The following is a 12,076-nucleotide window of genomic DNA, read 5'->3' as shown; positions in this document are numbered from 1 at the left end:
ACCCCCTATAATGCAATAAAGACATTGTGGAGAAAGTCCTGCTTACTTTGTCAATATGAGGGACTCATATTCCCCAATCTTAACTGGACTATGGGGGTTCGTGTTTATGATACCTGAAAAGGATTTCCAAATTGAAATAATGATTTTAAATGGCATCTGATATGCTACTCCATTTATCTGTGTATGTAAATAGGTTTGTATATATGTATGTATATAAGTCTATGGAAATAAATTTCTAGAACTTGTTAATAGAGAGGAAGTTCACTTACAACTAAATGTAAATTCTACAGTAGTGCTTATAATACTAACTAAATGCAGTCAGAATGCAGAACTCTGTTAATGCTGTGGGAAGTAATGTAAAATATTGAAATTATGCCAATTAAAATTTTAATAATAAAGAAGACAATCTGTTTAGAAAATGAACACCCTTCTAGGAAGTGATTGCTGGTATGATAGTGGGGTCATTGATTCATATTTGTGCAGCTTAAGATGCTAGAATAAAAAGCAACCAAATCAGATTCCTGCCTGAACACGGTCGAACTAAAATGGAAATACCTGTGATGATCTGTTTCTAAAGACAAGATTTTTAATTGGTTATTAATAAGAATTAGGATTTACAAGGGATAAAAGGAAGAACAGAGGAGAAATTCTCAAAGGAAAATCAAACATAATGAAGGTGTTACAAGGGCATGGTAAAAAGGAATACAATAATATATAGTTGGGAATTTACCTTTAAAGTAATCAACCTCGATCTATTTAAAATGGTAATGCTATTTTCTAGATAAATTTAGATTATCTAGATTATCTATTCACCAGATAATATCGATTAGCACTTTTTCATCTTTAAGAGTTGTTTGTATGAATTTTATGTGTGTGTGTCCTATACATAGTTGCTGATGTTTTCATTTGAACAAATATTAAAATAAATTGTTCGATCGGGAAAATCCCCTGGAGAAGGGCATGGCAACCCACTCCAGAATTCTTGCCTGGAGAATCCCATGGACAGAGGAGCCTGGTGAGCTATAATTTGTAGGGTCGCAAAGAATCTGACATGACTGAATCAACTTGGCACACACGCAAAATAAATTACTTTCTAAGATTGATGAAGTAATATAAAAACAGGCTCACAATATATGTTCCAAAGAGATCTGGAGACATTTTTCAACACAAACCATAACTAAGTATACAGAATAACAAAGCACTTTAATCACAAGTTTGAAAATATTGTGAAACTATATTGTTTCTATATGCATATTCCATACTGCAAGGCTGCTTCAGAATAGATAGTCTTGTTTTTGATACAACCATTGCCATGTATATATATCTGTGCATGTGTGCTAACTCTCTTCAGTCATGTCCAACTCTGCGACCCCATGGACTGTGGACCACCAGGCTCTACATATATATATATATATATATATATATATATATATATATATATATATATGCATTGGATAGTATTGTGATTTTTTTCAGTAATTTATCAACAAATGAAAACTACTGAAGACCTAAATCATTCCCTAAATTGACTGCATTCCTCAGATGTTGAAAATCATTTTGTTTATTACTTCTTGTTTGTGTACCACTTATTGAACTTTATTGAAATTCATTAGTTCATGTTTTAAAGATGTATAAATCTTCCACTTGTTTTTGTGAAATGGTTGCATCCATTTTATGAGTAGAGTATTGCTTTCTATGGTTTTATTTCCCACTGACACATTAATACAGGATATTTAGCTGAAAGAAAATTTTGAGCAACTTATGTATGCAATTGAGTTGCGTAAGACAAAGGTTTTTTCCTTTTAAAGTTTACTTATTCTATTTACTATCTAATATATTAAATAACTAAAGCAGGAGAAAAAATTCAAAAAGCAGAATTTTAATAACTTTAAAAATACATTTGCCTTTAAATTCATCATTGATATCATGTAAGACATACCTTTCCCCACACATACCATTGGGGTTTTAGTTTAAATAGTATTGGAGTGTGAAGGAAGTAGGAGCAAAAGAAACTAAAGTAACAACACACAAAAAAATCTTGACTTAGAACATCTCCTTGACATAGAAAGCAAACTTTTCCTTTGGAGGAAGACATGGGCTTCCCAGGTAGCACTAGTGGTGAAGAACCCATAAGAGATGCTGCTTCAATCCCTGGGTTGGGAAGATCCCCTGGAGTAGGATGGCAACCCACTCCAGTATTCGTGCCTGAAGAATCCCATGGACAGAGGAGCCTGGCAGGCTACAGGCCTTGGGGTCACAGAGAGTTGGACACCACTGAAGCAATTTAGCATGCACAACCCCCTCACATAGCCTTGCCAGTCCTGCTGGGTATTTCACTGATGCTTAACTTTCCTTACGTGGTTTTTTCTCCTTTTTTGTTTAATTATATTACCACCTTGTATTTACCAAGGAGAACCACCACACTCTAGAGCAATACCACAATTATGTATCTTCTCTGACTCTTCTGCTTAAGAATTTGAGCTTTTTAATTGCATTTTAACCGAAGACGGATCATATATCCTTTCTGAGTACAGTTTTCTATGAGACAGTTCTAGAAAAATCTTCCAACTTTTCTATTTCCATCATAGTACTAATATGTGACTTTGAGCGGAATAAGTACTTGTTTAAATATGCTTTTCAAATAATTATTTTTCTCCCTTTTTCTTTCTCTCCTCCCATCCCACTGTCTCTTCTCAGATTATTAGTTTATTAAATGTCTTCACACCCCAGAAAACACTGGAGGAGTTCCAAGATGTGTAAGTAACACAACTCATGAAGGAAGCGGGAGTATAACATCCAAATAACACAAGTGACGTTGACAGGAGTCAAATGAGTGAAATCCCTTAAGAACTGGCAGCAAATGAAAGGGATCCCGAAAGTCTCATTTTATGGTGTTTCTTCCTGGAAAGACAGTTCCGCTATTTTCTGGTTCTTTGCGTTTTTTTGTCCTGTGTTCTTGGTTCAATCAGAATCCAGGAAGGCTTGCTATTTATTCTTTATTTATTTTTAATGTATTTTGTGAGCTTTCTAGAATGAGTCAGTTCACTTTGAGAAATATTAATAGTGGACATGATAAAAAAAAATCATCCTTAATCTATTTTTGTGGTGTCTTGGATTTTGTGCAAAAAAATTACCAGGAATATAGTGACTCTAAGTGAATCATAGCATGTTGTCTTTTTTAACACAGATACACTGCATTTAATGGAAAATTCTATTCTGAATTTTTTTTCTTATTTGTAATATTAATACTCAGGAAAGAGTTCAGGGAATTCAGGGTAAAGTTGAGAACAAAACGAAGGGAGAAACTACACAAACAGAAACCACACACCCATAAATGCTACCTTTGTGGTAGGGTTACCACGGCTGTCACGCATGCAATACTTGCAAGTTTTTCATATTCTTAGTTCAGTCAGAGGTGGAGCTGGGAAATGTGGAAGAGTTAGAGATTTAGGAGAGGATTCTGACTTGTTTGAAGGACTCCGTGGGCCTTGTGATTTGAAACTAACACTGCGGATTTACCCTGCAGTTACTTAGTCATGGAGCTGATGGATGCTAACTTGTGTCAGGTGATTCAGATGGAGTTAGACCACGAGCGAATGTCTTACCTGCTCTACCAAATGTTGTGTGGCATCAAGCACCTTCACTCTGCTGGGATTATTCACAGGGTAAGAACACAGTCCAGAATTATAAAGTTGCTTGTGGAGAAGACAAAGGGCAGCTGTAGATTACGTTCTTCAGGTAGGGGAGCTTGGGTAAATATAATGTACTTCCTCATTTATTTTACTGTAGAATAAGCATATAGCTCACTAACGTGTCAGAGGAGACTTCAGCACGCTAGCTCATTTTGTTTAACATTTTGTTTCAGCTCACTGAAAGTCAGCTTATGAGCCTTCTCAGAAACTCTGATTGGCAGAGGTCATAGGTGCAGCTGAAACAAGACAACTCATTCCCACTGTTTGTTTCTGGTTCCATAAAGACAGCCGCCCTGATCTGCTCTTCTGTCAGGCCTAGAAATGAAATATAAACTCAAAGGCTTATGTTGCTGTAAAGAGAAACCTAACAGATGACAATCAATGATTTTTTTTTTTTCCCCCTAAAAACCTCTTCCCAACATGAGCCAAAAATTGTAAAAATGATGCAGTTATCTTCTGGGTTTAAAAAACTTTCTGAGGATATTAAAACAAAAAATCCCAAACCTAATCTTAAGCTTCCTTGGGGCAGTACTCTTTGGCTTCACCTAGGGCTCTACAGCCAGTGGGAAAGCCCATCAGTGCTATTGCAAGACTGCCGTGTTGATTGAGTAGGTGGACGTCACATGGGCCATTTGATGTTCGTTTTTAATTTCTTCTCTTGTTCTTGTTGTCAGGACTTAAAACCAAGTAACATTGTAGTCAAGTCTGATTGTACATTGAAAATCCTAGACTTTGGGCTGGCCAGAACAGCAGGCACAAGCTTCATGATGACTCCCTACGTGGTAACACGTTATTACCGGGCCCCCGAGGTCATTCTGGGAATGGGCTACAAGGAGAACGGTAAGGACGCCTCTTGAGCAGCAGCCACAGAAACTGCAAAGAAACTAAGTGTGTCAAGAGCAGTGCTCCCTCCCACGTATGTGAATGTTTAAAAATAGGGCTACCAGCCTTCATAGTCAGAGGTTTTCAAAAATTACTACTCAGAAGAATCAACATGAAGGATGCTTCTGAGAAGCACGCATAACTAGAACATTGAAATGTTATAACTCAAAAGAATTATAAATAGAGTCTGATTAAACAGTCGTATGGATACAGATGAGCACACGTGCTGTAGATATTCAGAAACACTGGTATTTAGAAGGCAGCTCAACTCACAGTGAATATAAACGGGAAGAAATCCATCTATTGCATTTTACCATTTGGCTTTATGTCATGTCTTAAACTGGTGTCTCTAGTCCTAGGAAAAGACAAACAAAAGGATACCACAAATCCTTGGAGCAAGAATCTTCACACATGCTTAATGCATAGTCATTTTAGAATAATCCAAATTGTTCAAGTTGGATACGTACTGTTCTGTAAGTAATAGTTAAGGTAGTAATTACCTGGTAAGCTTTTATAAATTCTGAAACCATACAGAGAGAATAATATTAAATTTTACACTGCTGCTTTCATAAAGAAAATGTAGTATTCATAAACACTTGCAAAGAAAAGGTAGAAAGAATCTTTAAAATACATTACAATTTGATTTTATTAAAATGAGGATTTATAAAAATTCTTATTAGAAAGCACTGCAGTATATTATTTTGAAGGATTAGCCCTAACAAGTAATGAGGTGTATTAAAAAAAATCCAATATATTCAGGAATTAAAACTGTTTTAAAGTAGAATTGTATATGTATACTTAATATACCTTTCATACTTGTTTTGAGACTTTATTCTATTAAGTTATTGGAAAGGTGTAAGTTCTATAGAAATAATTATCATTGTATTTTTATGTGTAGGTGTTACAGAGTACTTTTATGAAAATTTCCTGGCCACCAAAATTTTGAAAAATTTCTTGTGCTCCTTCCAGATTAGAGGAGAGCCAGTTCTTTTGTGCATTTGTTCAGAGGAAGCGAAAAAGTTCTCAGGAAGGTCAGGCTTAACTGTGGTGAGCAGTGGCAGAGTTCTGTTTCCTTTTGACTTGGAGGAGGAAAAAAATCTAATCCTGTTCCAAGGCAATACTACATCTAACTTATTTGGAAAAGCAGATGGTTGTATACATTCTTCATATTTAAAAAAAAATCAAAGTGGGAACCAATTAAAAAAATTCAAGAATCTACAAAAATCTGTAGGGGAGTCTGAATTTGCTATTAATGATTTTCAGATCTTTGCTGAACACAGATGGCATGTGACTGCATCCCTTGTCCTTCCCTTACTAGACAGGATTGCAAGTTTCTGCCTCAGATTTTTGGCTTCTCTGGACCCGTGGAGAAAGCATATCTACCACCCTTGTGCTGCTCTCACCCACGAGTGGGATGAGGGTTATCACGCACAAAACCTGCTTGCTCCCACATCAGGCATGCCAGCTCTCCTGTGCACCGAACCCTGCCTTCCTTCCTCAAGGAGCGTTTTAGCCTAATGTTTTTGCCCAATTCCCTTCATCCTTACTAAAAAGCGAGTTGGAAGAGGGTAAAGATTAGTAGGAGAAGGTGAAGTATGTTTCGTTAACAAGCATGGCAACTGAGAAACCGACATACGTGCTTAACAACTTTTTAACACCATTAATACTCTGTTTCCTTCATGACTCCTTTATACCTGTGCAAATTAATTATACATCTTTTTTCTTGAGATATATCAAAAAGGAACTCAAACTGATATTTATAAGAATAACTTCTGAAGGAAAAACTAAGTCCTGAATATCAGGACTTAATTAAATTTTCAGTGTTTTTTTATTCTTCTTAAATTATTTTATTATCTATAATTCAAAATAGCAGTGTTGTTTTTCATAAATAAGAGAGGCCAACATTTCTCAAGTGATTAAAATATATTTTGAATTAGTAAAAGAAGTCACTAATACTTCTGCCTTCAAACCATAGTTTCAGCCGTTTCCTAGTTTCTTGGATTTGGACCAAAAAAAGATGATCTCTAGTTGGCTTATTCCATGTAATTGGGTAGAATAGAAAATGGAAATAGCCACCCCTAAGAGTTGATTGAGATTAATTTCTCTCCCTCCAGAGAATGACGTTGAAAACCCTTTGGTGGCTTTGAGCTGTGTCACCTGACATGGAGATAAGTTTGGTTAAACTGGTGCTTGTCCACGTTACCACCTTAAGGCACTGAAGGAAAATCTAAGGCACCACAAAGTAATTTTTAAAGCTTGAGTTCTACTAGACATCGTTTATGTCACATTCCAGTGCTGGTTTTAATTCACCTTTTTTGACCAACTTTTGGTGGGAGACAAAAATTTGTACCTTCTAATCAAACTGTTCTTTTTCCTCCTCCTTCAGAGATCAATTATCTTAGTTAACTTTACTTTCCTCCCTTTTCTTCACCTCCCTCTCTCCTGTTCTAGTGGATATATGGTCTGTGGGATGCATTATGGGAGAAATGGTTCGCCACAAAATCCTGTTTCCAGGAAGGGACTGTATCCTTGTACCTTTTGCTGCAGCTTTACCTGTTTTGTTCTCTCTCCCTTTAAACACATAATGATTTTACCAGGAGAGTAAAGATAGAAGCAAAAAGTTGGGTAAGTGGTGTAACTGCGATTAAAAAAAAAAAAAAAGTGATTATTTCTATAATCTGACCAGTACTGAAGATTACCTATCTCAATAGTTTAATTACATTTTTGATGTTTTTTTTTCCTTAAATTATTTTATCTATAACTCAGAATAGCAGTGCTGTTTTTCATAAATAAGAGAGGCCAACATATCTCAAGTGATTAAAATATATTTCGAATTAGCAAAAGAAATCACTATTTGCAAGTATTACCCATCTTTTTTCTAAATCCATTTTATGCTTCTATAAATTTCGGCATGCTCATTTCTCTTCTTGCCAACATCTTAAGCTTCTGTCCACACCTTTATTGAATTACTCTCGACACTATATCCAGTCTTAAGGCACATCTTTCTTAAAACATGAACTTCCACATTTAAAAATCATAATTTTAGTCAACTTGCTGGAGGTCAGGTAGGTTCAAAATTGGCTTTCCTTATTTGACTTGGAGATGTGACTTAGACATAGATAGTTGCTTTTCCAATGAAATTTAGAATTAAAGAAATGGAATGTACAATGTGGGGGAGGTAGTCAATTAAAAAAAAGCTGTGTTGATTTGCCTTATACCACTGAATCTTTAGTTAGATTTCATCAGGAACTTTTTGGACAGATATCTCTGATTTGGAATTATTAAATGAGCTGGTGATATGAAATATGATAAGGAGCCCGAGTGTAGATGTAAAAGTCAGTGGGGAAGCTACGTAAATATAGTATGTCTTGCTCAAGTTAAATTTTACTTAAACATGGGTAAATAATTTCCACATGAAATATGTTGAAATTAGTTCATTTTCCTATAATTAAAATTATAACTTAATGTCTTAGTCATGACCATATTTAAAAATTAAACTAAACCATAGAAATCCTTATTGAACAATGGATTATATATACTCTGTGTTTTGGGGTGAAATTGTTTCATTAATCTTTATATGAAATTATTATCATTTTGTAATTAGAGCTTACTACCAGTAATAAAGGGATCAGAACACTAAAGTAACTTCACTAGACCATGATGATCAGACACAAGTTTGGGGGCTGATGGAGCTTATTTATGGGGAGAAGACTCATATCAATATTTTAGCATAATGAAATGATTTCAGCATTTACTGGAAGTAATATCAAAGTTTAGTATATGCTAATTTATACCTTGGGTACTTCCAAGATTCTTCACAGACAAAACAAAAACAAAAAAACAATCTAAATGAATAATTCACTTAGAATTATTCAGAGTGATTTCCGTTGAATTTCTCTGAGGCTGAAAAATGATGTTATAGCACTCTGTCATCATAAGCAAAGATATTCTTCTCTCTGAACAGAACTTTTTAATGTTCCTTTTAAAAAAATCTGTATTCTAAGTGAAAATAGTAAAACACCTTGAAAAATTGGGAGCTCTTAGGAAATTACCATTGACAACTGAAGTTTTAGCTATTTTACTGTGTTAAAATTGTCTTTTCACTTTGAGGAACATTGTGTGGGTTTCTTGACTATTGACATGACCCAGATGATATCACAAGGTAGTTTCTTGATGATTAAATTAAAATGTTGGCAAAATACATACGTACATACTTACTTTTCCATTCATTAGTTTGCTAGCCTTTTTAATATCCAAAGAAACATTTAGAAAGTATTTGTTTTTATTGTGTAAATAGTTTCTTAATTATATAAACATGCACTATTAAACACTCAATTTTCATTATGGTTTTATGATTAAAACCTGCATATAGGTTGACATAATAATAGTATTACTAATAATTCTTCAGTCTATGATGAATTTCAAGTTAGAGAACAATAATATGCCAAGTCACTTATTTTCTATTTTCTTTACATAGTCCAATGATCATATAAGAGGCATCAAAGACTACATTTCATTAAGATCTTGTTTCTTTTAATAATAGCTTATAGTGCAGCAGTTTTATGATACTTTCTTGGAAGTTTGTCTGTTTTTTTTTTTTTTTTTTTTTTTTAAAGAACTAGCTAGTCACTGACTCCTTCCACAACCCAACCAGGGCATGGTATTTTCTTGATTACCAAAGTCTCATATAATATCAGTATAGTTTGTATATACTGTAATATCAGTTCTTTCTTTAAACCTGAATCTTTTTTTTAAATTAAACTTTTTATTTTGTGTTGGAGTATAGCTGATTAACAATGTTGTGATAGCTTCAGGTGGGACTGTTCTGAAAAAATGGGACTCAGCCATACATATACATGTGGCCAATCTTCACCAAACTCCCCTCCCATCCAGGCTGCCACATAACATTGAGCAGAGTTCCCTCTGTTATACAGAAGGACCTTGTTGGTTATCCATTTTAAATAGATATACTCTTTCTACCTTTTTATTTCTATTCTACTTCAAATGGTTGCACCTTTTTAAACAAGATCAGGTGATATTCCTTTATTTTGAGTTCTGCTAGAGTTCTCTGGATCTGGGGAATGATATAAATAGGCACACCATATTCATTTGAAACTTCTGGACCTCAAGCATATTATTTCTGATTAAAGCTGACAGTTGAGCTGCTAAAACACTGTTTCTTGCCTTTCCCTCTGAGGACATGAGAAATTTCAGTTAGAAAGAAAAGAATATATATATATATATATATATATATATATATATATATATATATATAATCTTTCCAAGAAAACAGGTTATTATGGAACAGGGAATGATTTACCAAAATATTATATATTTGAAGAAATAAAGAAAACATCCTCAGATTAACTAAATATCACATCTTTCTAAGCTTGAAGAAATGAAAATTAGGGATAATCAAAGTAAGGTGAACAAAAATTGGAGGCTGTGGATTATTATATCCATCTAGTACAGATAGATACTTTTAATCCTTCCCTCTTTGAAATAACTTTGCTTATTTCCAAATAATCTTTTGCAACTAATACATTTTGTTATAGCCTGAGTCTTCTACCTAATATTATAGTAATAAAACATTATCTCAAACAATACATACTTTATAGTCAGGGTTTAAAAATAGTCATTCTTCACACCCATAAACAAATGGCCAATAATCACAAACATTTGAAAAAATAAGACTTAACTTCTTTTTCTTTGTATTTGCTTAAGAGAATATTTTTCACTGTGAATTTGTTAATATACTTCCCTTTATTACTCTAAGAAAATCTGAGTAAGCTGAAGATTCTGAGATTATCTGAACAGATGGAAGATCAGAGTTAAGAGGAAAATTCTTCTCACAGGAAATTTAGAGGCCAGAGTATACCAGAGTGGGGGTCTCAAACCTCCAGGATCTAAAGCCTGATGAGTTCGGGTGGAGTTAGTGTAATAATAATAGAAATAAAGTACATAATAAGTGTAATGTGCTTGAATCATCCTGAAACCATCCTCCTCCCCATCCCTGGTCCATGGAAAAATCGTCTCCCATGAAACCAGTCCCTGGTGCCAGTAAGGTTGGGGACCACTGTACTAGAGGGCAGGATAAGGCATAACTGGGATAAAAGGTCAGAAGGGTATATTGAGGGGGGCAGAAAGTAAGGGAGGACACAGCGAACCAGCTTTGGTGGTGGAACAGGAAAAAATAAATTGAGGTGATGGATCTTGATGCCTTGGAGAGAAGCATTTGGGTGACCATGCACATAGCTCCACCATGACTGCCATTTCTCCCAGGAGCCCCTGTCCCCCAGAAATAGATATCAGTTCAGTTCAGTTCAGTTCATTTCAGTCACTCAGTCATGTCCAACTCTCTGCAACCCCATGAATCGCAGCACACCAGGCCTCCCTGTCCATCACCAACTCCTGGAGTTCACTCAAACTCATGTCCATCGAGTTGGTGATGCCATCCAGCCATCTCATCCTCTGTCGTCCCCTTCTCCTCCTGCCCCCAATCCCTCCCAGCATCAGAGTCCTTTCCAATGAGTCAACTCTTTGCATGAGGTGGCCAGAGTATTGGAGTTTCAGCTTTAGCATCAGTCCTTCCAAAGAACACCCAGGACTTATCTCCTTTAGAATGGACTGGTTGGATCTCCTTGCAGTCCAAGGGACTCTCAAGAGTTTTCCCCAACACCTCAGTTCAAAAGCATCAAATCTTTGGTGCTCAGCTTTCTTCACAGTCCAACTCTCACATCCATACATGACCACTGGGAAAACCATAGCCTTGACTAGATGGACCTTTGTTGGCAAAGTAATGTCTTTGCTTTTGAATATGCTATCTAGTTTGGTCACAACGTGAACTTCCATATGTTCAAGCTGGTTTTAGAAAAGGCAGAGGAACCAGAGATCAAATTGCCAACATCCGCTGGATCATCAAAAAAGCAAGAGAGTTTCAGAAAAACATCTATTTCTGCTTTATTGACTATGCCAAAGCCTTTGACTGTGTGGATCGCAATAAACTGTGGACAATTCTTCAAGAGATGGGAATACCAGACCACCTGACCTGCCTCTTGAGAAACCTGTATGCAGGTCAGGAAGCAACAGTTAGAACTGGACATGGAATAACAGGCTGGTTCCAAATAGGAAAAGGAGCACGCCAAGGCTCCTTTGTCACCCTGCTTATTTAACTTATACACAGAGTACATCATGAGAAACGCTGGGCTGGAAGAGGCACAAGCTGGGAGAAATATCAATAACCTCATATATGCAGATGATACCACCCTTATGGCAGAAAGTGAAGAGGAACTAAAAAGCCTCTTGATGAAAGTGAAAGAGGAGAGAAATAGATATAGAAAGGTTTAAAAGCATATTGCTTTTCCTTATTCCTCTACAGTTCTGTAGACGGAGTACTGGAAGATCTTTAAAAATAAACTGAACTAATTGACAGAGTAAAACTACAAACAACAGATTCCTTAGTCATTACTGTGCTATTCCATTCCAACCGCCCTTAGCCTGAT

At 35.6% G+C, this 12,076-nt stretch overlaps 1 protein-coding gene across 13 annotated transcripts in view; it reads left to right on the top strand.

Moving 5' to 3' along the window:
• Positions 1-12,076, top strand: part of MAPK10 (mitogen-activated protein kinase 10) — a 623,107-nt gene that overhangs the window by 515,714 nt on the left and 95,317 nt on the right. For 12 of the 13 annotated variants that reach the window (XM_070791731.1, XM_070791729.1, XM_070791732.1 and 9 more), the window contains 4 exons: positions 2,698-2,756; positions 3,527-3,665; positions 4,367-4,532; positions 7,026-7,097. In XM_070791731.1, coding sequence (XP_070647832.1) covers positions 2,698-2,756; positions 3,527-3,665; positions 4,367-4,532; positions 7,026-7,097 — 436 coding nt within the window. The remainder of the gene's footprint in view (positions 1-2,697; positions 2,757-3,526; positions 3,666-4,366; positions 4,533-7,025; positions 7,098-12,076) is intronic. The other variant, XM_019963057.2, reaches the window with a different exon arrangement.

The sequence above is a fragment of the Bos indicus genome, chromosome 6 (assembly GCF_029378745.1).
Source record: "Bos indicus isolate NIAB-ARS_2022 breed Sahiwal x Tharparkar chromosome 6, NIAB-ARS_B.indTharparkar_mat_pri_1.0, whole genome shotgun sequence".
In the NCBI taxonomy this organism is placed as follows: Eukaryota; Metazoa; Chordata; class Mammalia; order Artiodactyla; family Bovidae; genus Bos; species Bos indicus.
This window is presented reverse-complemented; position numbering and strand designations above follow the sequence as displayed.